Source organism: Sphaeramia orbicularis, chromosome 13 (assembly GCF_902148855.1).
Source record: "Sphaeramia orbicularis chromosome 13, fSphaOr1.1, whole genome shotgun sequence".
NCBI lineage: Eukaryota > Metazoa > Chordata > Actinopteri > Kurtiformes > Apogonidae > Sphaeramia > Sphaeramia orbicularis.
The window spans coordinates 50,022,701-50,050,621 of record NC_043969.1 but is presented as its reverse complement, the minus strand read 5'-3'; the positions used below and the strand labels follow the sequence as shown (position 1 = coordinate 50,050,621).

The following is a 27,921-nucleotide window of genomic DNA, read 5'->3' as shown; positions in this document are numbered from 1 at the left end:
GTCTGTGTTTTGTTTTGTTTTCATGTTGTTTCATGCAGATGTCCTCTCCTGTTACTGCAGAACAAATCTACCTACAGGTACAAATACAGTTACCTCCACCTAAACAAGGCCCAAAAACCCCCCAAAAACTACAGGACCCAACAAACATCCAACAAACGCCCAGTTAAACCCAACAGAACCCAAAAAACATAACGTGCACTCTTGAAAACCCTCAGCCTGACTTATCAGTGCACGGCAAAGTTTTTGGACAGGCGGACGGACGGAGGACCAGCTGATCATACCCTGCAGCCAGCGTGGCCGAGGACAAAAACCCAGTGGAACCCTAGAAGAGCTAAGAGGAGCTCCCCAGTCCAGGTGACGGTTCTGCTGGTCTTATAAAAACTACACAGGTTGGTTTTCTTCCTGAATGATCTGGTCCCTCAGAGGCTGAATGTGATGAAGGACCCATCTGGAACCGGTTCCTTGACCTAAACCCTTCAGGAGGTCAACCAGGACCCGTTCTACAGGTGTTGGACTGCCTGTTCCTTCTCCTTATTTTAGTTAGTGTTGGATTTAGGAGGATTCCCCGAATTAGACACAAAGACAAAACCATTCTGTTTCCATTTCAACCTGAGTCTTGGTTGAAATAAATCACATCTTTATTCAGGATTTAATAATAACCGTCTGACATACACAGCCTGTGACCTTTGACCCTGATGCACTACAGAATCATAGATGTCTCCAGCCTACGGTGTCCTCCAGTCTGTGAACTGGGACTGAACTGGTCCTTCAAGTTCCAGGGCAGGAGACCAGCTCCTGACCTTTGACCTTTGTCCACTGTTAAAATACCTACAGGGCTCCGACCTCCGACCTCTGCTCAAAGCAGATCCGGGCGTTCGCCGCCGTCTACCTCTCAGCGCTGATCTTATACCTCAGGACGAAGTAGGCGATGAGCCTCAAGGAGAAGAAGAAGATGGCGAGGATGATGAAGTCCAGGTAGAGTTTGGCGTCCAGCATGTCCAGCTCCTTCAGGATGGCCTCGGACTTCTGGAAGTGACAGGTGTCGAAGTCATCACAGTGAAGGTCGTCACGATCCAGACCATAGATGGACAGGATGACCCCTTCAAAGCCGTACCTGGAGGAGGAGGAGGAGGAGGAGGAGGGGAGGAGGAGGAGGGGGAGGAGGAAGAGGAGGAGGAGGAGGGGGAAGAGGAGGAGGGGAGGGGGAGGGGGAGGAGGAAGAGGAGGAGGGGGAGGAAGAGGTGTTTGGAAGAGGGGGAGGAGGAAGAGGAGGGGGAAGAGGAGGAGGGGGAGGGGGAGGAGGAAGAGGAGGAGCAGGAGGGGGAGGAGGAAGAGGAGGGGGAGGGGGAGGAGGAGGGGGGAGGAGGAAGAGGAGGAGGAGGAGGGGGAGGAGGAAGAGGAGGGGGAGGGGGAGGAGGAGGGGGAGGAGGGAGGAGAGGAAGAGGAGGGGGGGGAAGGGAGGAGGGGGAGGGGGAGGAGGAAGAGGAGGAGGGGGAGGAAGAGGGGTGGAAGGAGGGGGAGAGGAAGGGAGGAGGGGGAGAGGAGGAGGGGGAGGGGGAGGAGGAAGAGGAGAGAGGAGGGGGAGGGGGAGGAGGGGGAGGAGGAAGAGGAGGGGGAAGAGGAGGAGGGGGAGGGGGAGGGGAGAGGAGGAGGGGGAAGAGGAGGGAGAGGAGGGAAGAGGAGGGGGAGGGGGAGGAAGAGGAAGAGGAGGAGGAGGGGGGAGGAAGAGGAGGGGGAGAGGAGGAAGAGGAGGAGGGAGAGGGGGGGAGGGGGAGGAGGAGGGAAGAGGAGGAGGAGGAGGAGGAGGAGGGGAGGAGGAGGAGGAGGGGGAGGGGAGGAGGAGGAGGGAGAGGAGGAAGAGGAGGAGGAGGAGGGGGAGGAGGAGGAGGGGGAAGAGGAGGAGGGAGGAAGAGGAGGAGGGAGGAAGAGGAGGGGGAGGAGGAAGAGGAGGGGGAGGAGGAGGGGGAAGAGGAGGAAGAGGAGGAGGGAGAGGAGGGGGAGGGGGAGGAGGAAGAGGAGGAAGAGGAGGAGGAGGGGGAGGAGGAAGAGGAGGGGGAAGAGGAGGAGGAGGGAGAGGAGGAAGAGGAGGAGGAGGAGGGGGAGGAGGAGGAGGGGGAAGAGGAGGAGGGAGGAAGAGGAGGAGGGAGGAAGAGGAGGGGGAGGAGGAGGGGGAGGAGGAGGGGGAAGAGGAAGAGGAGGGGGGAAGAGGAGGAGGGGGAGGAGGAGGGGGAAGAGGAGGAAGAGGAGGAGGGAGAGGAGGGGAGGGGGAGGAGGAGGAGGAAGAGGAGGAGGAGGAGGGAGAGGAGGAAGAGGAGGAGGAGGAGGGGGAGGAGGAGGAGGGGGAAGAGGAGGAGGGAGGAAGAGGAGGGGGAGGAGGAAGAGGAGGGGGAAGAGGAGGAAGAGGAGGAGGGAGAGGAGGGGGAGGGGGAGGAGGAAGAGGAGGAAGAGGAGGAGGAGGAGGAGGGGGAGGAGGAAGAGGAGGGGGAAGAGGAGGAGGGGGAGGAGGAAGAGGAGGAGGAGGAGGAAGAGGAGGAGGGGGAGGAGGAAGAGGAGGGGGAGGAGGAGGGGGAAGAGGAGGAAGAGGAGGAGGGAGAGGAGGGGGAGGGGGAGGAGGAAGAGGAGGGGGAGGAGGAAGAGGAGGGGGAGGAGGAGGGGGAAGAGGAGGAAGAGGAGGAGGGAGAGGAGGGGGAGGGGGAGGAGGAAGAGGAGGAGGAGGGGGAGGAGGAAGAGGAGGAGGAGGAGGAAGAGGAGGAGGGGGAGGAGGAAGAGGAGGAGGAGGAGGAAGAGGGGGAGGAGGAAGAGGAGGGGGAGGAGGAGGGGGAAGAGGAGGAAGAGGAGGAGGGAGAGGAGGGGGAGGGGGAGGAGGGGGAGGAGGAAGAGGAGGGAGAGGAGGAAGAGGAAGAGGAGGAGGAGGGGAAGAGGAGGAGGAAGAGGAGGGGGAGGAGGAGGGGGAGGGGGAAGAGGAGAAGAATGGGGAGGGACAGGAGGAGGAGGTGGAGGCAGAGATAAACCCAGCCTGTGAGGACCTACAGACTAAATGCTGGAATCATTCAGTTGCACAAACATGTTTATTTGTGTGAATCTACGTTTTATAATTTAAATCAAAACGTAAAAAAAAAAAACTAAATCCATAAAATAATGAAATGAAACTCGTGTGTTTGTGCGACTCAGACCGTCTGACTTCTGCACATTTAAAGGATCTGTCCCTAAATGACTGAAGGGTTTGTTTCAGTGGGATCAGCCCCAGGTTCCACAGGTTCTGCTGTGATGTGACGGTTCAGAGCGGACAGCGCCCCCACCTGACATAAGAGATGTAGGACATCCACTGCAGGTACCAGGGGATGGTGTCGAAGCTGACGAAGAACCCCGAGAACAGCAGCACCGGGATCGCAGTGACCGGACCCACGAACGTAGCCACCTGCAGGACACACACACCTGGATCAGACCTGGACCCACACCCACAGGACCAGCACAGACCTGGACCCACAGGACCAGCCTGGACCCAGACCCACAAGACCAGCCTGGACCCACACCCACAAGACCAGCACAGACCTGGACCCAGATCCACAAGACCAGCCTGGACCTGGACCCAGACCCACAAGACCAGCCTGGACCCACACCCACAAGACCAGCACAGACCTGGACCCACAGGACCAGCCTGGACCTGGACCCAGACCCACAAGACCAGCCTGGACCCACACCCACAGGACCAGCACAGACATGGACCCACAGGACCAGCCTGGACCCAGCCCAAAGACCAGCCTGGACCCACACCCACAAGACCAGCACAGACCTGGACCCAGATCCACAAGACCAGCACAGACCTGGACCTACACGACCAGCCTGGACCCAGACCCACAAGACCAGCCTGGACCCACACCCACAGGACCAGTAAAGACCTGGACTGACAGAACCAGCCTGGACCCAGACCCACAATACCAGCCTGGACCCACACCCACAGGACCAGTGCAGACCTGGACCTACAGGACCAGCCTGGACCCACATCCACAGGACCAGTACAGACCTGGACCCACAGGACCAGCCTGGACTCACACCCACAGGACCAGCAAAGACCTGGACCCACAAGACCAGCACAGACTTGGACCCAGACCCACAAGACCAACACAGACCTGGACCCAGACACACACGACCAGTACAGACCTGGACCCAGACCCACAGGACCAGTACAGACCTGGACCCAGACCCAAAGGACCAACACAGACCTGAACCCAGACCCACAGGACCAGTGTAAGACCTGAACCCAGACCAACAGGACTAGCACAGACGTGAACCCAGACCCACAGGACCAGCACAGACCTGAACCCAGATCCACAAGACCAGCACAGATCTGGACCCAGATCCACAGGACCAGTACAGACCTGGACCCAGACCCACAAGACCAGCACAGACCTGGACCCAGACTCACAAGACCAGCCTGGACCCAGACCCAGACTCACAAGACCAGCACCGAGCTGGACCCAGACCCACATGACCAACAGAAACCCCAACCCTGAGGAAATCTCAACCTTTGACCTCTGGTTTTACAAAACAACATCAGAAAGGCAGAAGGACACAGGACCAGAGCCAAAGTGGACATCAGTTTGTCCAGCTCTGTGGACACTGATGGACATGAACTAACGCCATGGCTCATGGATTCTGGTCTCTGGTGGTCTCTGCACTCAGGTCCACATATGAACCAGGTCCAGCATCAGTGCTGGATTGGTTCTTTATTCATTTATTAAAGTAAAAGGACAATAAGTACAATGTCTTATTTCTGCTGTGAATGTAAAGAAAAGCCCTTCTGTATTTAAAGGATTTTATTAATTGTGTTAAATACAGAATAAGACAGGAATAAAATCCACAATGAAACAAAGTACAAGTTCATTCATTGACAGTAAATGTTACGACTCGACGTAAACTACTGTTGACGCGTCTTCGTCTTCTCCGTCTGTTCACTTCAGACCAACATTCCTCCAGTATTTCTCCTAATTGTTTGTCGTCATCAGCGGTTGTAGTCCAGACTGAAAACATGTACAAACTTGGCGCCCATTACCTAAAATGTTCGTGTTGGTTGAACGGGACAGAGCAGCACAACCAACAACCTGGAGGGGGCGGGGCCTGAAGTGGCTCATGTGCATTTAAAGGGCCAGCACTCCAAACCACCTTTCTGGTGTCATTACTCAGAAATAGACGGTATGCACGTGACGTCACCGCGGTTCCACCCACTGAGTGGCAGAAAGAGGGAGATGAGGGCCAGCATTGGCTTCAATACTGTCTAAACTGAAGACAAATATTTAATAAAAAATGGAGAAGAGCTGTTGTGAGACTGATTGTATGAACAGGTTCTTAAAGCAGTGGGAGCTATCGTTTTACAGACACCAAAAGACCAAGAAAAGAGAAGGAGATGGATCCACAAATCCAGGAAACCAAACCTAGATCTGTGGATCCTGTTGGTAGTCAGCTAACTAATTTATGCTGAATATTTGGGTCAAATCAGACCTTAAATGACGTATTGTTTTAGCTAACGTTCCTTCTTAGTGCAGCTCTTGGTTTCATGATCAGATCTTTCCTGGTTTTTGTCTTCATTTTGGGATTTTGAACCTTGTGCTCCTACATGATTAGTAAACGAACTGAAACTGAGGCTAACCTAGTTTTTCAAATACGGGGGAACTGGAGAATAAAGCTATGACGGAGTATTAGGACCACATGAGAAAAAAAAAAACACTTGTCACTACGAGTATAAAGTCACAAAATATCGATATTAAACCTGCAATTTTATGAGAATAAAGTTGAATACAAAAAGAATCACAATGTTACGAGAATAAAGTCGTAGTTATAAAAAACTCAGAATTTAACAAAACTGTCATTTGTTTATGAGATTATAGTTGTCATATTCCGACAATAAAGCCATAATATTACAAGAACAATGACGTAATTTAAAAACAGGTGGGAAAAATATCATAATTTATAAGAATATTGGTTTTTGCCACTCAGTCTGACTTAGAGGGGTGTGGCCTGGGAGAGAAGTAGTGTATGTGCATACCCTCTGTAGGGTTGAAGATGGACCTGTGGAGTTGAATGAATGAAGAATTCAGACACAAGCAGAGCATTTACAGTTTATGGAGACCACAGGGAAATGAGGGAAAATGAAGAATAACACTTAAAAAAAGCAAAATATCACTTTTTTCAGACTACTTAGAACAGAATTTAATGCCCATTTCACGCCCATACTGGCAAAAATTCATGATCCCTGGAATTTAGGAAAATGTATTTATTTACTCCAGTGTCTCGATTCACACCGTTCCGAGTCATTTCTCACCAGGGGCTGATTTCAGTATAAATTATCAGGTTGGAACGGGTGGAACTGAGTTGACAAACATTGTTTTCTTTACAGCTTGGACATTAACAGACACAATTAAACACAACACAGAGAGCAAGTTTATAGCAACAGAGCTTAACCAGACTGATCTCAATAAACGACGTTGTATGTCATGCCAGTTCTTATGGCATTTGTCGTGCTATACGTACGCATTTTCAACCTTTTACGTGTTATTCAACGGCATTTGATCGCGTGTTAATTTACACCAAGGTCTCCGGTTCACATAACCCCGACCCTCAGCGCATGGGATTTGATGCATCGATTCAGGTTGGACGGGGGGGTAGTAACAGCGTGAACATACATGGTTACAATACGAACAGATAACATGCCAGTTAAAAGTGGAGTGTATATTTACGTGAGTTGTGATATCACGTTGACTTAAGACCTACCATATCAAATTCAATACATTTTAAAGGTTTTTTTTTTAAGGTATTAAATGAAGATTTGTAAATTCAAGACTTTTTTAGACCCCGTGGGAACCCTGTCTTGGACCGTTCTGACCAAGACCAAACTCATAGATTTCCCAAGTCGAAACTTAGCAAACTTGATACTGACAAACACCTCTCACATACAAAATGCTATGCTTGATACTCGCCTATTGTTAGCATACGGCAATGAACTACAGCATCGAACCCCATAAAGTCTCAGTACAGGCCTTAGAACTAATGATCTGTAGGTTCACAGTTTATGATCATCATGAAGTCGGATGGTTTCTTACTTGTGGATTAGATGTGGTCTCTGATGAACCAGGTGGATCCAGGTGTAAACATGGCTCGTCAGGGGAGATTCATTTTCTTCCAAAATTAAGCATCTCCATCTCATTTTTACAAGGTTTGAAATAATTCATTTAACACCAGATACATAATATGACCAGTCTCAGTCGTACACATATTTCTTTGTAAAAATACAACAGATACTTTGAGTAATCGCTAACATGTATCACAAAACCACTCTGATCCTGATTCAACCTCAGAAGACCAAAGAAGGCGGCCATGTAACCTGAGTCAGCTGACCTGCAGAGAGGTGGAGGCAGCTCCGATCAGAAGTCCCAGAGACTGAGCCACCAGCGATGTGAGGACACCCAGCGACAGGAAGAGGAAGAAGCGGGCGGCGTCCGGAGGCTGCGCCGTCATCCAGTACACGATACTGCAGTACACCACCGGAAAAACCACCTGCACCGGTAAGAAAAGCACACAAACCACCTGAACATTAAAGGGAACAAGTCAGCGTGAAGTCAAAGAACTGAATGGATTTACTCATAACACCACCCCCCCCCCCCTCCCCCAATATCAAGTAAAATCTACTAAATGCAGCTGTTTTTTTTTGTTTTTTTTTTTATTACACTTTTTTTTTTTTTTGCAGTACACTTGTTTTGGACTGAGACATAATACAGCTGTACCTTCAGTTTTTCAGATATTACTTTGTTAATCCTTCACAACACAGACTGAACCTTCACGTTGGTTTGTAGAAACATCTCCATCACACATGGTGGAGTTCTGTGACGACTGTAAACTAAACAAAGACTTAATGCATGTGTTTTCTATATACTGTACATATCATTTCTTTATATTAGTATTAGTGTTTCTTTTCTCAGCTGTGCTTTTCATGATGCTGTGCAGGTTTCTACACATCCTTACATGTGTGGAATGTTAAATATCTTCCATCTGTTCATGTGGTGGTGAAACCTAGATATGCCCTGAATCCACCTATCTGCTATGTGTAAAAACAGTCCCAGTGTCCCTGTCCATTAGTGTCTGTTCTATGTGGATCAGAACCAGTTGAATGTGTTCTATGTCAGGTTCTGTTCAATGTTCCAGTCCTGTGGTCTGGATGCACATCAATCTAACTATAGAAGTGGGCGGGACTTTCACTGGAGGAGAAACAACTCATCCAATCACAGTCCATATATGACTTCTACCAGTGACCAGTAAGAACTAGACTGATATCTGGAACCATTTACATATTCTAAACCATCAGCATATGGATCATTATAAGTAAAGGCACATTTTTAATATTTATATAAATATTTATATAAAAATCGAAATTTCTCAAAAGTGTGAAAACATTTGTGGACATTGTCCCAACAAAGCTACATAGAAAATTTAAAATGAATCTGACCAGTAGTTTCCAAAAAGAAGATTGTTCAAATGTAGACATTGGTGACCTTGTGTTTGACCCTTCAAGGTCACTCTAGGTCAAAGGTCATGGACCCAAATGAAAGTCCATATATGACTTCCTATCAGTGACCAATAGTAACTATATTCATATCTCTAACTGTTTACATGTTATAGGCAAATTTTGAATATTTCAAAAATGTGTAGAAAAATTAAAAATCTAAATTTCTCAAAAATATGAACCAACTTTGTAGATGTTGTCCCAAGGAATCTACATAAAAATGTATTAAATGAATCCAATCAGTAATTTCATCAGAGAACATGTTTGAAGAAAGTGCTAATGAAGATGATGACGGACACAATAGCCCAAGGCCTGTTTGCCAGTGAGCTAATAAAAATATACCAATGTCATGTGACCTTTGTTTATCCTAACCATGTGGTGGCACTCTACAGCGTATTTATGCAGGTTTGTGCTGCTGAAAACGATCTGATGTGTATGATGTTATTAAAAATGGAGGTGGAGAATAATGCGTTTCTATAAATACTGGATACGTGCAGATGTGGTCTTGGATGAAGCCGGCCTCTGTGGTACCTGAAAGGGGACGTCGGCCATGGTCTTGGCCAGGTAGTAGGCCTTCAGACTGTACCAGTAGTTCAGGTGTTCCCTCAGAAAAACTCCCATCTCCAGAGGAACTGCAGCAGGAAGACAGTCAACAGCAGCACAGAGATGAGAAACACAGATAAAGACCAAGAGCTGACTCTACTGCAGTAAAAACCACCGAGTCCAGGACCGGAAATGTCACAGTATAAAAGGACGGAGGACATTCCTACAGTCACATGACACCTTTCCTCCACACTCGTCTGGATCTGTGTTTCTCGGGTTTATACCCATGGATTCACTGAGGGTTTGACTTTTCTGTTTTATTCTTTCATCCATTTAAAACCTCTTTCTTCTAATATATTTAAAAAGCATCTTAAGCAAAAACTGTTGCTGCTCTAATGTTTATTGTAACCCTATATGGTCTAATGAAGCAAAACAAAAGGAAACAGAACTACTTCAAAATACACCTGACCCTAAACCCCACATGGCTGATGTACAGACCATGTAAAGTCTTTATTTATGTGGATAAAAACCCATGTCTGATCATTAAATTATCTCAGAATATTGGAATATGGAGACTACAATAGGACTCAGGAAAAGGAAATGAGATGAAACATCATTAGACAGATATGTAAATATTTGAAATATGTTTGTAGTTATTTAGAACATTTGAATTTATTGAAGATTATAATGTAAATTGTGTCTCCAATCACATGTTTAAGGGACCCCGTTCATAAGCTGAGGACTGACTCTGGGGTGTCCTGTTATAAAATGTATCTTGTAAATGAATTAACGACTTTAACTGTTTGAAATAATTTTGTAATAAAATTGATTGATTTAGGTTGAAATGCATTAAAACTAATGCATGTGATGAAATGTCCAGATGTTTAGGAGGTAAAAGGATGAAGGGTTCCACTAAAGTCCACTCCTTCATTGGAGTACTGAAGGGTCGGCTGAAAACCACAACTCCCAGAAGTGAGAGTTAACCATAAAGAGTTCATCCTCCAGTTTAGGCATGTTTCCCCCGCAGGAACTTCAGGGTAGTTTTTAGGGGGCGGGCCATTGGTGCATGTGTCCACTGCAGGAACCGCCCCTGCAAATCAAATTACTTAACCCTTTAAGGGGTCTAACTGAGTCCCTGCTTTGGGATAAGTCCTCCAAAGGACCCTGAAAACACCTGGGAGGAGCTTAAAGGTTTATTCGTTGCTGATTGGTAGACCCAGAGCAGGATAGGAAAAAAGCTGCATTTTTAAACTCCTGCAGAGGACAAGCAGGAAATAATAGGATTCAGGAGAATCAACAGATTTAACAATGGAAAGTATAATGTATACGTGGGTCGATGCAGGTGTGCAGGCACTGTTTGCATTCTACGACCGAATTGATCGTGCAATGATCGCAACTAATTATGTCGGCAGTGGGTCTGACTCTGCCATGGAGACGGACAACTGAGAGGATGTTCCTGTAAATTTCCCCCCTCCTTGCTTTTAGCCCAAAGTTCCTGCGGTGGAGACACTCCTTTTATCACAATTTTTCCAAATCAAAATGAGGAGATACAAGGTTCAGTTTAAGTAGAATTCCAACGTTCACCCGAGACGTGCTTCAGTCTGAGGACAGATCTAAACCATGGACATTCTGGGTCAAGTGTGGGTGGGGTCTTACATGTGAGCACCGTGGGCATCAACGCCGCGAACATCAGGAACAACATGGAGAAGAACAGGAAGCCTGAGTTGCTGAGCACCTTCTTGGCCTCGTTGCCGATACCCAGGTAGAGCAGACCGATCAGGACACCGATCCCGATGTGGGACGAGATCCTCAGATGAGTCAGCACCTGCAGGACGACCAAGGACAGAGTCAGAGTCTGTCGGGATGCAGTGATGGCATCTGACCACCGGGGGCGCTGCTCACAGAGTCCCGCAGGATGCTGAGGAACGTCCTCTTGAATAAGATGGAGAACTGAGTCATGCAACTGGCCGAGAAACTGTGGCAGCCCTCCGACGATGACTCCTGGAACAAAGTCGAAGCGCAATAATGATCCATTTACCAATGTGGTCATTGGCTCTGATCAATTTGTACAGTTTGAGTAAAACTGAACCGTGACGGATGTTATGGAGTCAAGTGGAAACAAAAGGAAATGAAATGACCTCATGTTCAAGGTGTTGGATGGATGTTTGATGGAGATGATTGGATCTAATGTCAGATCCATGCCTTACTGATCAATTGTTGATCGGTCAAGATGTGGGTGTGTTTGTTTCTCACCTCCTCCGTTCGCTGCCACAGGAGTGGGTGGAGACTGGAGTCTCCGTTCAGCTCTGTCTGATCGTCCACTTCACACTTCCTGTTCTGAACGGCCTTCACCAAGCGGACCATCTGGTCACCGTACTCACCGGACGCCACCTCCATCACTAAGCAAACAAACAACAAACTGACAATCACAAACAACAAACAACACCTTCACTGAAACAAACAACAAGCACATGTTTCACGACATCAGTTAATACAGTGTTTGTGGGTTTCATGGTTTTGTGAGTTTGGTTTCCTCGTATCGTGGACACGAAGCTGTGGTTTTTCATTTTATCCTAGTATTCAGTGGCGTCTGGGGGTTTTACCGAAGTCTGCTGGGTTGTGGTAGGTGGGGCACTTGAGGCCCAAGTCTCTGAGGTATGGGACCAGACTGGAGACCTTCCCCCTGTAGATACACTGACCCTGACTCAGAACGTACAGCTGGAACATACAAACACGGGGCTTAGACATGTGTCTGAATCACCGGGGCTGCTGGGTAAATGTTGTGTATAGAGCACCTTGTCAAAGAGCTCGAACAGTTTGGCGCTGGGCTGATGGATGGTGCAGATGACGGTTCGACCCCCCCGAGCCAAAGCCTTCAGCAGAGACACCACCTGAAAACAGGACGAGCTGTCCAACCCGCTGGTGGGCGGATGGACGGACAGGGTTGTCGTTAATATTAAAGAACATCTACACCTCAGTCTGATCTGATATCTGGACTGAACCAGAAGAGTCTATTATTGATCCCTGATCAGCCTCAGACCAGAATCACCACATTAAATGAAATGAACATGTGGAGCATTAGATGAACCAACCAAAACTTGACTGTGATCTGGTCATAAACTGAGACAAAACTTGATACAATGTCAGTAACCATGTCCAGGACCAACTGACGACAATGAATGATGAGTCCTGAACTGCACTGAGATCAGCAGGTTAAAGACCAGCCAACAACCTGGATTTGTTCCAAAACATCAGAATAAAAAACACAAAAAGCTAAGTCTTCAGTTTTGGTTTTGGACATTTCGTCCCTCATTTTCATTTGGAAACAATGAATTGCATGATTTCATACAAACACAAAACATTGACTTCCATTTCAGTTTCTTAGGATCTGAAGCGGATCAGGTGATCTGACCTGGTGGGTTCGTCGAAGAACATGACGGGGGGGTTGTTGACCAGCTCTAGAGCGATGGCTAGCCTCTTCCTCTGACCCCCAGACAGGTGAGACGTCCTGGTTTTTGCACATTCCAGTAAACCTAGAGCCATCAGGATCTCCTGGACCTGGGCACACAAACACCTGGTTCTTAAGTAACATATGTGGCATCTCCAGGAAATAGTCAGGCCCGTCGGTCACTCACCATCTCCCTACGAGCCTCCACCTTCTCCTGGAGCTTCAGGTTTGCAGAGACCTGCAGAGGAGGACAATGTTATGCAAAGTGGATTACGGAGTACAGAGTGAAGGACCAGGTCTCTGGGTTTTACCATCATGGCTTCCTGCACAGTGAGGTGAGGCAGCAGCATGTCGTCCTGCATGATGTAACAGGAAACCTTCCTGAAGGACCTCAGGTCTCTGGGCTGACCGTTGATCAGGATCTCCCCCTTCATCCCTGTCTCTCTGCCCGAACACAGAAAACACACATGGGTCCCAAATACAGAACTAGACCAGGAGGTGCTGGACGACAGAACTCAGTTTAGAACTAGACGTCTACAGAGACATTTGTTTAGCCTGTTTGATTTTTGCTTTTTTTTTTTTTTTTGTATATTTCCACCGTTTTATGTCTTTTCTTTTTGTGCAAATGAACCTTTGTCTAACATTCTGGTTTGTCTGTTCACATTAAAACTTTTAGGGTGTATTCACACCTGGAAGGTCCTTTGGTCCACTTATTTGATTCGGATCGAATGCAGACTTTATTTTTTTTGTTTGGGTCAGTTTGCATTCTCTTTTACACTTTTTGCTGGTAGATAAAAATCTGTAAACAGAAGCACGCATGTGACAAACTGCACTAGCATTGGACAGAACAGTTGGGGGCGGGGTGATTTAGACATGGTGAGTGTTGATGAAAACAAACATGGAGGTCCAGTTATCGTTTTTGGAATATGCATTCTATTTTTACAGACACAAATTTACGAAAATAATGTTAACTGTCAAGATCAGCTCATTCAGAGCCAGTTTGTCAATGTTTTACGTGTCATTCTGCATCGGCAAAAACACGTTGCTCACAGCTATGGTGGCTCGTCAAGCACAAAAAGGCTCATGGTTCTTTGATTTGTTTCGGCTCGAGGTCAGTTCTATTCACACCAGAAGTGAACTGGCCCAGAATTTGTTTCGAAATGGATGCTTGTTTGGTTTGAATCAGAGTTCACATGTTTGTTTTGACACCTAAAAAAAGTCTGGACTTTCCAGGGAAATTAACTCTGGTCTGTTTAAACACACCAAACCAAGTACGTCTGAATACACCCTTAGTCTGATTGTTTTAGTCACGGGATAATCAGACGGTGTGATAGATAAACTGAGTGAACTGTTAGCATCAGGACGCTTGTGTTTATCTTGTCAACATTTTATTATGCTAGCGGTTAGCATAGTAACTAGACACACTCTGTATTATGTGGAAAATGTTAAATTGTATGTACAGTTTGTGTAATGACATCGAACATCCCTGATATTCAAACCTCAGTGTTTATGCCATATGCTGTCATTATAAGTAATAATAATTTATAATTGTAAGAAATAATCCGTTTGGAAACAAGCTGTAAAAACATGAGCTAACAGACGCTAAACAGCAGCTGGTCATTACTAACAACTATTCACTGATGCAGCAGTTTCATAAAAACAGAGGAAAGAGACTGTTTCCTTTTAGCATTTATAACATACAGACAACAGATTAAAATAAACTGGTAAAACCACAGATTTAAGATGACAGATAAATCAGACAAAGACGCAGCTGGAACTTGATCTGAATGAACCCAAATCAATGCATGAAAACCGCTGAACATTTGTAATACATTTTTTAGAGTTTTGATTAATAAGCTAAAAAATAAATCCTATGATTGGAGTGTTCAGAGTGGGACCCACCTGTACCCGGCCAGGATATTCATGAGGGTGGACTTCCCGGCTCCTGAGGGCCCCATGATGGCCACCAGGTCCCCGCTGGTGAACTTCCCAGAGATCCCTTTGAGTAGGATCTTGTAACCTGAGACAGAGCAGAAACAATCAGCCTACAGGTTCCCAGACAGAGCCGGTGCAGCCTTTTGTCCTGGACTTTCACACTCAGGTTTCAGCTCCATTTGGAGGTTTTTCTTGGTCTGAGGTCAGTTTCAGATTCATCTGAACCCGCTGACATCACAGAACCCCGGGAACGTTAAAGACCGGACAACATCTGGACCGGATCCACCAACGACTCCAACAAACCGACACCAAACACCCAATCCACACCACGCAACAACTCCTTTAGTTCATAACTATGATTATTATCATGATTATTTACCAAGTTGTCATGGGAACAAAGGAGGAGGAGCATGTTTATCTGTTGATGGAATGAAGGTTCTTTAATGAGATTAACAACTAAATCAGACAGAACGACTTAACAACTGGAACCTGATTAATAGTAACCTCTACTGCACTGTTATACTAATGTACTGCAGTACTACACAGTGTACTGCAGTACTACATAGTATACTGAAGTACTACATAGTACACTACAGTACTACACAGAATACTGCAATACTACGCAGTATACTACAGTAGTACAAGGCAGTACACAGTATACCTTAGTACTACACAGTATACTGCAGTACTCCACCCTGCACTGTATGTTCACTTATAAAAATATTACACCCTACGTACAATAACGCTGAATATTTGAGTGAACTAATGACATGAGTCGGGGGCCCTCTAGGGGGGGCCCCCGACTCACAGGGTCCTGGTCTTGACAGACCCAGAAGAACCCAGGTCTTCAACGACTCACAGTCAGAGTCGTGTCAGTGACCTGCAATTACCTCTGCTGGTCACAAATACCCACAATGCATCTGCATCAGCTACATGTACGTTCACATTGAACTGTTTTCAGTGTCAGAAACATGTTTTAATCATGTTCATGTCTGCTCTGTGTTCTCCACAAACTGGGAATGAAAAACCTTTGTTGTGTTTTTAACTAAATAGAGTTTAACAGATTTGTGTTTGTTCTACAAATACAACAAAAACTGACAAAATGAACCATTCAAGAAAATAAAGGTAATGTTAAGTCTAATGGGAGAAACACATCTGTAAACAGGACAGAGAAAACAAAAGACTGGAAAAGTAAGTGGAACTAAGAAGAGCCAGCTGGTGGAACGCTGTACAACTAATGAGGTTAATTATCAACAGGTCAGAGACAGATTGGATTTAAAACAAGGCAGAGTCAGAAGGAAAGATGGACAGAGGTTCTGAGTCTGACTGGAACAGTTTCAGAATAAAGTTCCTCTATGTCTATGAACGTCACCTCCACAAATACAGGTTAAAGCTCCATTGTGTAAAGAAGAAGAACCACATGTGAACATGATCCAGAACTGGCGCCGTCTTCTCTGGACCAAAACTCATTAACATGGACTGAAGCAAAGAGTCAAACTGATCTGAGGTCAGACCAATCAGAATGTGAGGGTGTGTTTGTAACCATGGACACCGTCCTCAGGACTAAAGAGGACAGGGACCATGGACAGGGACCAGGGACCAACAGGGACCGTTGTCAGCGCTCAGGTCCAAAGCCTGCATCTGTGATGGTCTGGGGCTGCATTAGTGTCTATGGAACGGGCAGCATCAACATCTGGACAGAATCATCAATGTGAAAGGAATCTACAGGTTTAGATCAACATCTGCTCCATCCAGACCACCACCTTTACACACAACACCTGGAACATGGTCCAACCACACATGCATCTGTTCAAACAGCATTGCTTCATACTAGAAGAGTCCTGGTCCTGAACTGGACCCACGAAGTCCAGACCTTTCACTGAAGACCAGGACTGTAGATCATCTAGAATCTACATCAGACCAGAACGGGGCAACATTCCCCTAAACTCCATCATCTGGTCTGCTCAGGTCCAGACGTTTACAGACTGTAGTTAAAGAAGAACAGATGATCCACAGTGGAAACATGGACCTGGGAACACTTTAAGGACAGGGTCCGATGTGTTGGGGGTGGGCGGTGGGGTTGATTCCCCACCCCCCCCACCCCAACACATCGGACAACCTCATCAATGATCAAAAACCAACTGAAATACTGAAATAACAGCAGGTTGTGACAGTTTTCTTCCACCTACAGTCTATATCACTGGCTCTAACTTTCACCTGAAGCAAACTGTCGGCATTCTCAGAATTTGCAAACGTCCCCATGTACATAAATACACTAGTCGCTTTTCCATTGACCCTCAAATTGCACAAATAGAACTTGCGCATAGAAATTTACCTAATGGAAAAACGACAATTTCGCCAAAACTCTTGTTTTTTGATTAAGAGTTTTTGCGCTGGTAAGAGGGGTTTTTTCAAACATAGTGCAATTGGTATATCAGGCAAAACTGCAATGGAAAGACCTATTCCTGTGACTAGAGTCATGTGAATTAAAAAAAACAAACAAAAAAAAAAAAAACAGATGTTGATGGACGTTACAAGAGAAGAAGAAGAGTTTTAAAAGAAACGTGTCGGTATGCGTGGACACACCAGGAAACCACATCATTTTTTTATTTAGTACAAGATAGAGGGGCAATATATAATAATAATGAATATATCTGTAAATAAACACCATATTTACATTCGTCGTCATGTTTATGGAATGATTCCTCGTGTCATCTTGCGATAATAAATAAACAAATCATTGCATTTGTGATTTAATGGAAAAAACGACATCACGCACTTCTGTTTTTTCGACAATTAGTGAATATCGGTAAAGTTTTGCGCATATGTCCAATGGAAAAGGGACTAATTTCAACCATACCTGTCTCTCTCTCTCTGCATATATCAGTGTCTTTCTCCCAAATGTCACTCAGTGCATGTGCAGTACACACATCAGGTTGTACGGATGTACGTCTGCAGGCGCCATCATACGTGTTCAACAGATGAAGTCCGACCTCAGACCAAACTGTTGACTTAGTCCAATTAGCTGAATTATGTTAACATGATGTGAAATGTGAATATTTTAGGTTTTATGCTTTGTTTTACAGTCTGATTGAGTTTCCCGTTCACCATAAATCCTCTCCCATGTTGGTGTGATCGGCCCCTATCCATGGTCCTGAAACTGAATTAGACCACTCCCACATCGCAGGTGTGGCCGTCGCAGAAAATTAAATGTTTCATATATTTTTAGTTTGCATTAAAGATGAATGTCCAACTGTTCCACATGTAATAGGACCAACCGTTAACTTAAAGAATAATGAGGACTGTTGATTTCTTGTTTTTTCATGATTAAACATTTTTAAAAAAGTTTTTCTGACAAATCTCACCCCGTTTACGGACACGCATTTCTGCATCAGATTCAGAATCACCTGATTTTTTTTTTTTTTTTTAATTGTTCCTTTTCTCAGTTTGTTTTCTCATGTTACATAGTAAATAAAATATGTCATTATGACATTTGTAAATCATAACATTCTGTTTTTTTTACACAGTTTTTAGATGAAGGTTGTATGTTTAATTAAAGCTGAATCGATCTCGTTACATTTGCTGACTGGCAGAAGGGGGCGGAGTTTCCTACAGGTGTGTTCTGGGTGAAACTGCAGGTTCTGATTGTGACCAGAACAAAGACATAATGTGCACTTTTAAGGTGAAAGCTGAGCTGGTAAATTACACACTTGAATCAACACAAAACACTGTGGATTTTACTTTAGCTTCTGTGTTTTTTCAACTGTTCCTCCAGTCACAGAAACCTCATTACTGTTATTAATGTTTATAAACTTTACGGACAAAAGTATTGGGACACATCATGTCAACAGCTGTCAGATGTCCTGTTCGTGAGGATCGGACACGGAAACATCAATATTTCCTTAAAGTTTAATGGTAGATTTTTCTTCCTTAGTCAGATGTGATGAAAGTAGATGGTTATTTGAGGTAGAAAATTATTATTTACAGTCAGAGCAGGAAAAATATAGTAATTTAGAGGAAGAACATTTAAAATCAGAGTCATGGAAAAAAAAAAAATCAACGTTGAGAGAAATTAAGTCTAAACCATCTCTGAGGAATTTTGGGAACAGATTATAATTTAAACCAAACTAACCAATGCACTGATATTTATCCCATAATGTAAATGTAATACTATAATTAGACATTAGTCATTGTTTTGTATGGAAGAGGATTAGGGCCACTGGAAAAAATAATTAAAATTCTGGTCCAATATATATATTTTTATTATTATTATGAAGAAAAAAAGTCAGAATTCAGACTTTCTTTTCTCAGAATTCTGACTTTAATCTCAGAACAATGATAAAAAAAAATATATTTATAACAGTCAGAATTCTGAGATTAAAGTCAGAATTCTGAGAAAAAAAGTCTGAATTCTGACTTTTTTTTCTTAGAATTATGACTTTTTTCTCAGAATAATAATAAAAATATATTGACCCTTAACCCTTTCATGCATAGCGGTCCCTAAAGTGGACAGTTATTTTTCAGCTGTTCTCTTGTATATTTATGGGTTTTGTTGTTTTATTTGCACGTCGTACACTAATGCACCAGCTCAAACACCGACATTCACACAATTACTGTAACTTTGCTATTCTTGATAAACCTGATCTGCACTAACATGTTTGAGTGTAAATCAATTGCTAGTTGTTTTTAGACTGTAATTAACAGTTTTCTTAAAAATATATATATTTTTTTTGCATATTATCTCCATGAAGTGAGTAATAATTAGTATTACAGTATGATAAAATGTGAGGAAACATCAGATTAGCTGCATTAATAATGTTTTTATTTCATAGTTTTCACACAGTTTATCACTTTCTGTTACTGTGTTTTAAATACATGATTCTTTGCTTCAAAAATTAAACACATGGTGTCCTGCTGAGTGGATGTTTTTGTAACTCCAAAATTTCAATCACACTGTTTTTTTCATGTTTAAAGAGGAATAAAAACACTCAGGAAAAAAAATCTTGACTAAGGTTCTCATACGTCATGCATCAGAGGTTTATTTATTTATTTTTTTTCCCAGTGGCCCTAATCCTCTTCTGTATTTCCATCTGTTTGTTCATGTGTGAACTGATGTGGTTGGAATCGATGCATTTTCCTGTTTTATATTTTGTAAATATGTGTTTTTAATCCTCACCGTGAGTTCCTCGCTGTTTTTAACCCCTGTTATATAAACTCTTCAGACTATCAGGTTGCAGCTGATCCCTTTATTCTCTCGGCCTTTTATTGAGGAGGTTTTTCTTTTCTTTCCTCTTGAAAAGCTGAAACATGAAACACAGTGTGATGAAATCTGCTCAGGTTTGAACCAGCGTCGTCCGTTTGTCAGTCGTGCGTTTTCGTTGTCCCTCAGACTGTGACGGGTTTGGACGGCGTAAACGTGTCCAGGTTTTAACTGGTGCTGTTTTGGCCTCGCTGCTGTTTAATGGTTTTGTGTTTGGTCATCGGCGGTAAATGATGGAGCTGCTTCTAATCTGACCTGGGGCTATTTACAGCAGAGGATTAACAGATTACAGATGATAATCCAACACACACTGAATACAGGCACCCGCGGCCTGATGGGAAAAGCCCCACGCCGCTCCACTGCACAGAGGCTTTTTATGGAACAGGGTTCACCAAATTAACTCAACTGTCACCAGGCTGTCCTCATTAAGCCCAACAATAAACAACAAATAAACAAACTGGACTAAAGAAACAACAAATACACAACAAAATACACCAATTAAACAACAAACTCTAAAGAAACTAATTAAACAACAAACAAACTAAAGGAACAATAAACAGCAAACTAAACTAGTTAAACAACAAACTAACTAACCTAAAGAAACAATAAATAAACACTAAACTAAACTCATTAAATAACAAACTAAAGGAACAATAAATAAACAACTAATTAAACCACTAACACTGAAATAACCAATAATGTACACTAATTCAATAACAACTGAAACAACAAATAAACAACAAACTATCTAAACAAAGTAAACAATTAACTTAACCTAAACAAACTAAAAAACTAATTACATAACAAATCAAACACATTAAGCAATGAATTAATCAACAAACTGTAAAATAAACAACAAACTAAATTGATTAAATACCAAAACAAACTAGAAGCACTCGGAGAGCACAGACCTCCGCCAAGGCTGATCAGTGCCCCCCCCCCGTGGGCCCCCCCACCCTCGATCACCACCAAAATTTAATCATTTCTTCCTTATCCCATTTCCAACAAACCCTGAAAATTTCATCCAAATCTGTCCATAACTTTTTGAGTTATGTTGCACACTAACGGACAGACAAACAAACAAACAAACAAACAGACAAACAAACTCTGGCAAAAACATAACCTCCTTGGCGGAGGTAATAAACGACAATAAACAAGCTAAGCAATGAAACAAACAACAATCTAAATAAAGACATAAACTACAAACTAACACTAAAAAAACAAATAAATAAACAAATTTAACAAACTGACAAATTAAATAAACCAACTAACAAAGGAAACAGTCAATACAAACAAAATGACAACAAACAAACTGAACAAATAATTAAAAACAAAGCGCACAGTGTTTCAGTTGTCACTGTTTGAGGGGGTTAAAGGTCATAGGTTGCTCAGTTTCAGACCCTGTGTTTTGTAACCTGTTAGGATTGATCTAATGTCTGGAGTGAACGCTGCAGAAGCTGCTTCGTCACCGGTTCTAGGTCGACTAATACCAGGTCACTGCAGTTTGTTGACTGACAGTAACCTGTAGATAATCTGTTAATTCACTCTGACCATGACCACGCCCCAGCACCGCCACCTCGTGTGTCCCGTTACCGTCGACAACAACAAAAATCCCTGTCTCTTGTGTTTAATAAAGTCACCAGTCATCTGGAAACCCGAGTGCGTCTTTAACTATGGGGTTGTTTGAGGGGTGATGAGCTGCAGTACCTTTCTTCCTCCACCAGGGGCCCTCTCTGACGGAGTACGACACATCTCTGAACTCAATGTTGACGGCCGGTCTCCGCGGTAACGAGGAGAACCTCTGGGCCTCCGTCAGGCTGTTGTCCAGCCTCCTCAGGTTCTTGTGGTTCTTGTGCTGACCCTGCAGCAGTGGCGTCGTCTGCTGGCCGCACGCCGCCCGCCGGTTGACCACCTCGTCCATACAAACGCACACCGTCCGGGGGTCCAACATCAGGTCTGGGGGACCGTTGGTGTTCTGTTGGAGTCCAAAACAGGGACACAATCAGAAACAGTCCTGAGTCTTTGAGTTTTATATGAACATCAGTTTTATTATAAATGTTTACGTTTCCTCTGTTGAGTTCCTCTGTACATTTACTGGTTGCATTGCTCTGTTTTCAGTTCAGTTTTATGTTTTCCACAGTTCATTCATGACTTTTAGGTTTCATTCCTCTGCCTTTCCTTCATCCTGTCTGTGGTTTAACTGTGATTCATGGTTGTGTGTTTGGTCATGATGAGTTCTACGTTCTGGTCTGAATGTCGACCCTATGGCTGTGTATTGGCAAGAATCTGGTGATATGATACAAATCACAATACTAGGATCACGATACAATATATCACAATATTTCATGATACTGTTAAAAAGGCCATTTTTGTTTGTTTCTTTTTTTAAATGATTATTTCCTTGACGAATTGAATTACACCACAATTATGCACAAATACTAAACACATTTTTATTTGATCACAACAGGATCTGATGCTATATCACAAAATGTTCCTGTGTTCAAACTGAAATTCTGTTTTACAGACATTACAGTTTAAGATCCTGTTCAAATGTTCATATTCTATTAGTTCAGAACTAACATAAGAACAGTATTTTTGTGTGATCCCAACAAAGAAACTAACATTATTTAATAAAAGAGTGTTAAATAATAATAAATAAAATATAAACAAAAAAAATGAACCTCCACAATATCTGCATTTGAATAAATACCTAAAAATATCGATACAGTACTTTTTAATATTGATACAGTATTGAGAAATGAAATATCACGATACATTGCAAAACCAATATTTTCTTACACCCCTAGTCGACCAGTGAAGTTTATCCTAAAATGAGCCCAGTAGAGGAGGTGTTGATGTTCTGTTCCATGTTCTGTTCCAAAGTGTTCCCAGAACACTTTGGAAAAATGGTTCAATAACAACATCACCTGATGTGATTTGACCCAAATGAACCTGATCAGATCCAGATGCACCAAATGTGTCTACAGACCCAACAGGAAGTCCACCAGTTTATACTGATGAGGACATGGGGTTCCAGCTGAAGACACTGGACTATCACAGTGTTCTCCACCGGTTACTGAATGTAAGCTTCAGGTGTTGGATGGATGTAACTCAGTCCTGTTTCCATGTTCACATCAGTACAAATGCGAAGCCTTCCAAAGGGTTTGGAGTCGTTTCCTGAAAGAGGATGAGCTCATCTGTTGGACAGTTTTTCATCCCAGTCCCCATGGTGTTCAGGTGGTGTTCAGGTGTTGTTTGGAGTGTTTAGATGTTATTTTGGTGTGGTTCAGGTGTACTTTGGGTGTAGTTCAGGTGTGGTTCAGGTGTAGTTTGGGTGGTGTTCGGGTGTTGTTCGAGTGCGGTTCAGGTGGTGTTCAGGTGTATGGGTGGTGTTCAGGTGTTGGTCAGGTGTTGTTTGGGTGTGATTTGGGTGTTGTTCAGGGTATTTAGATGTTATTTTGGTGTGGCTCAGGTGTAGTTTGGGTGTAGTTCAGGTGGTGTTCGGGTGTGGTTGGGGGTGGCCAAGGCTCAGATGGTAGAGCGGGTCGTCCAATAACCGAAGGGTTGGCGGTTCGAATCCCGCTCTGTCCATGTGCTGTTGTGTCCTTGGGCAAGACACCTTACCCTCCTTGCCTCCAATGCTGCTACTCACACTGGTGTATAAATGCATATGAATGTTTGGTGGTGGTCAGAGGGGCTGTAGGCGCAGACTGGCAGCCACACCTCTGTCAGTCTGCCTCAGGGCAGCTGTGGCTACAAATGTAGTTTACCACCACCAGAGGGAGAATGTGAGAGTGAATGAATAATGGATCCTCTGTATGCGCTTTGAGTATGTGTTGATAGAAAAGCGCTATATATATCTAATCCATTATTATTATTATGGTTCAGGTAGTGTTCAGTTGTGGTTCAGGTGGTGTTCAGGTGTTGTTCGATTGCGGTTCAGGTGTTGTTCGGGTGGTGTTTGGGTGTGGCTCAGGTGTTCATAATTTGTTCAGGTGTATTTCAGGTGTTATTAATGTGTTCAGGTGATGTTTGGATGCTGTTCAGGTGTTGCTGAGGTGTGGTTCATGTGTTATTCAGGTGTTGTTTGGGCATTGTTCAGGTGTAGTTTGGGTGTGGTTCAGGTGTTCATGTGTTGTTCAGGTGTATTTCAGGTGTTGTTAATGTGTTCAGGTGCTGTTCGAGTGTTGTCTACGTGTTGTCGAGGTGTAGTTCCTGTTATTTGGGTGTTGTTTGGGTGTAGTTCCTGTGTTATTCGGGTGTAGTTCCTGTTATTTGGGTGTTGTTTGGGTGTAGTTCCTGTGTTATTCGGGTGTAGTTCCTGTTATTTGGGTGTAGTTTGGGTGTAATTCCTGTGTTATTTGGGTGTAGTTTGGGTGTAGTTCCTGTTATTTGGGTGTAGTTTGGGTGTAGTTCCTGTTATTTGGGTGTAGTTTGGGTGTAATTCCTGTGTTATTTGGGTGTAGTTTGGGTGTAGTTCCTGTTATTTGGGTGTAGTTTGGGTGTAGTTCCTGTTATTTGGGTGTAGTTTGGGTGTAGTTCCTGTTATTTGGGTGTAGTTCCTGTTATTTGGGTGTAGTTTGGATGTAGTTCTTGTGTTATTTGAGTGTAGTTGTGGTGTGCGTGCTGCAGACACAGCCTCAGATTAGCGGTCAGCTGGTGCAGGGTGTCTGTATGTGGGACACTGTCCAACCATCTTGCCTCCATATGCGACACTAATCTGCCTCTGTCCAGCAGCGTCGGGTCACTTTAACACTGACACTGACCCACGACACACAGACCCTGTTGTGGTCGTGTTTTAGATCCATGACGTTTCCGTGTTTTCTTCTGTAGATCAGATGGTTTGGAGAAGACATGTTTCCCAGTTGAGTCATTTAGTTTAAAATACCAGCTGGTGCATTTACATGGACCTTTGTTTAACTGGTAAAAGGCCTGTGTTTTCACTGGAAGTCTGCTGTATTTTATAAACTCCTTCAGATTCTGATGGAAACATTCAGTAAACGTTGGGACAGACATGGTTCACTTAGTTTAGAACTGGAGACATGAACCGTTGTACTAGTTTTGTGGACTGTTGTGGTCTCTGTCTGACTCCTCCTCTCAACGTCCATGTTTTGAACAGGAGACAAACATGGACGACATCAGGACGGTCCAGGATACGGACCTCTGAACTGGAGGAGGACGAGGACGGCCATTGTCCTGTTAAAACCACAACCTCTGTGGAACCGGTGTAGACTTCAGAGCCTGGATTGACTGGACGTCTGTGTTGATACTTGACTTAACGATGATGTTTTCATGATGTTTTTCACAAAGTGTTGAGTCTGGACTCCTGGTTCCAAACACGGATCCTGTGGCTGATGCCTATTTTATGTTCCATCAGCTGTTACTGCAGATTCCGACAACTGTGTTACTGGTATTTTAGAGAACGTTTTCAGTCTTAGTTGTTTTTCTCCCAACTTTTTCTGGCTTCAACTTCCAGTTAACATTTACCCAAAGGTCTGAAAAATGACTCATGTGTTCACAAATGACCAAATACAGGTTTGTCGCAGGTCAAAGGTCAGACGACACTGGTTTGCTCTCAAACTGTGGGATTTTAAAGGTGCGGGAGATTTTTGTGACCAATTTTTCATCAAATCTGTCAAACTTCAGTCATGTCCTCAGTATCATGAATCTATAAGTCTGTCTGTCATTACTCACCTGAATCTCTTGCATTATGGTGAACACTTTCTTAGTGTCATCCACCGTAAACAAACCATGTGTTTACAAAGCAGGGAGGGAACTCGGGCATCTTTGGAATTTTGTTGTGACATGCATTGTGGGAGAGGGAGGTTCGCGCAGCCACCTGACAGCGGCAGCGCGACCATATATTATATGGATGACACAAACACGATGTGGAAACGGCTGAAAAGTGGAAATGGCTGAAGGAATATGCATAGAGGGAAGGGAGCTCCTGCCGTTTCTGCGTCGTGTCTGTTCCAGCTGCTGCTGTCAGGCGGCTGCCCGAACCTTCGCTTCTCACAATGCACGTCGCGACAAAATTCCGAAGATGCCCGAGTTACCTCCCGGCTCTGTTTGTAAACAAATAGTTTGTTTATGGTGGATGGCACTTTGAAATTGTTCACCGTAATGCAAGAGATTCAGGTGAGTAATCACAGAAAGACTTACAGATTCATGATACTGAGGATATGACTGAGGTTTGACAGATCTGATGAAAAAATGGTCACAAAAGTCTCCCACACCTTTAAGGCTGTTCTGAGTCAAATCTGATGATCTGAAACAAACTAAAGCTGTCGCACAAATGGACGACAGATGAAGCTGAAGCTGTTGTAAATACTACAAATAGTACAAGTACTACACACGTGTACTATGGCATAGTACTGCAGTAAGTTTCATTGCACCATTGGAAGTATTTAGAGTCCTTAAAAGTACCATTATGTAATAAAAGTCCTACATTTAGAACAGGTGTCTAACTCATTTTAGTTCAGGTTCCACATTCAGCCCAGTTTGATCTCAACTGGGTCAGACCAGTAAAATAAGAACACAGTAACCTAGAAATAATCCACATTTGTCTCTTTTAGAGTCAGAAAGTAAAATTACACTGAGAAAACGTGTATAACCTGAACAACCATATACAACCTGAAATTTCTTTTTTTTTTTTTTTTCTAGGTGAAATGGACAAATATAACTACCAACTCCAATTTTTTCCCTTTGCTTTTGTGATAAAAAAGTCAAAGTGCGATTACAACATTACGCCTCATTTACACATGTTCATTACAGCTTACACATCACAGCTGATCTACAAATACACAAAACATCCAATAACAGGCAGAATATTATTAAAATTTCACTTATTTTTCCTTAAAAATTTGAGGTTCATGGTTTGAATTTTTTATGGTTTTTGTGAAAGGATAGTTTGTAAATGTAAATATTTTCATCATGCAATTTAACTTTTTTTTTTTTTCTTTTTTACATTAAAACAAAGAAAAACCTTTGTAGTTGTTTTCATTAATAGATTATTATGCTATCACTTTAGTGGTCCCATCCACTTTTCCATCATACTGGGCTGTATGTGACCACTTGGTTGTTAATATTTCAGTCTAATTTTTTGCATTTGACCACTTCATCCCACAGGCCAGACTGGACCCTTTGGTGGGCTGGATTTGACCCATGAGCCGTATGTTTGACACCCCTGATCTAAAAGTAGTGAGTCTCAGATCCATGTGTTTTCTTATTTTATGGGATTTGACACAAATCACTGGTTTTATTTATCTGAATATTAGTTGTTTTATCAGATTAAGATAAAGTTATTTTTCTACTGAATATTGTGTTTGATGAGTTTTCTCATTTTGCAGAAACAAGGTTTGTTTACTGTCTTTAACCCTTTAAGACCTAAAATATTTGTGTCACAACTTCTGAATGATTTTTTTGTCTTTTCTAAGTGATTTATCACTATTTATTATAATATTATCCTCTAAGTAAATTCAAAGGTTATTGGACCAAAATTTTTTTAAAGACAAAAAACTGACTTTTTCAATCAAATGTATCATTATCTGATCATAAACCCAGTGTGTCCATCCACTGGCATTGATCCAATTCCATGGGTTTTATTGGGGAATCAATGTCGTAGAAGATGACGGTGTTTCCACAGTAACTACGGAGCCTCTGAACGTCCAAATGGGTCATATCTGATGACCATGAAAAGATGAATACCTGTATTTTACACCAGTTATTTCCATGAATTGATAGGATTAGTGGGTCAACAGCTATTAAACAGTTTAGATCAGTAGATGGTTTAGGTTAAAGGTGGACATTTGGGTCTTTAAGGGTTAAATCCAATGAAGTTCAATCAGAGCTCCTCAGTCCAAGTGGACTCTGAGGCCTGGTCTCCTCACCAGGAGTAGCCGAGGCTCATGGGTGCCCCCCCCCCAGTGCCCCCCAGTACTCACCATGATGATGGAGTTGGTGACGGTGGGGTTGTGGACAGACCAGGCGGCCATCAGACAGGCCATGGCCGACAGACTGACAGACTGCAGCGGCTCCGACTGGACCTCACACTCATCTGATCTCAGTCTGAGTGACGGGAGGCTGAGAACCCTAAGGCCCCGCCCCTCAAACCGCAGGCCCCGCCCCCTGACACTGCCACCGGACAGATGGACAGGTCCGTGGCCAATCGCAGACAGCCTG

General features: G+C 43.7%; 1 protein-coding gene across 1 annotated transcript; it reads right to left on the bottom strand.

The window, feature by feature from the left end:
* Positions 1 to 592: 592 nt before the first annotated feature.
* abcg1 (ATP-binding cassette, sub-family G (WHITE), member 1) lies at positions 593 to 27,806 on the bottom strand. The gene is made up of 15 exons (XM_030152388.1): positions 27,684 to 27,806; positions 21,448 to 21,715; positions 14,448 to 14,565; positions 12,857 to 12,989; positions 12,733 to 12,783; positions 12,510 to 12,655; positions 11,893 to 12,016; positions 11,701 to 11,815; positions 11,351 to 11,496; positions 11,000 to 11,098; positions 10,754 to 10,922; positions 9,086 to 9,186; positions 7,393 to 7,551; positions 3,300 to 3,418; positions 593 to 1,114 (listed from the first exon to the last, which is right to left on the bottom strand). The coding sequence occupies exons 1-15, from the start codon at positions 27,744 to 27,746 to the stop codon at positions 886 to 888; spliced, it is 2,040 nt and encodes a 679-aa protein (XP_030008248.1). The 5' UTR covers positions 27,747 to 27,806; the 3' UTR covers positions 593 to 885.
* Between the last annotated feature and the right edge of the window lie 115 nt (positions 27,807 to 27,921).

What these genes read in the sequence shown, in the direction of transcription:
- abcg1 (XM_030152388.1), bottom strand. Translation starts at nt 27,746, where the DNA reads ATGGCCTGTCTGATGGCCGCCTGGTCTGTCCACAACCCCACCGTCACC. An exon ending in TTCTTCGACGAACCCACCAG is followed by an intron (nt 12,017 to 12,509) that starts GTCAGATCACCT and finishes TCCGCCCACCAG; the next exon opens with CGGGTTGGACAGCTCGTCCT. An exon ending in TGTTCGAGCTCTTTGACAAG is followed by an intron (nt 11,816 to 11,892) that starts GTGCTCTATACA and finishes TGTATGTTCCAG; the next exon opens with CTGTACGTTCTGAGTCAGGG.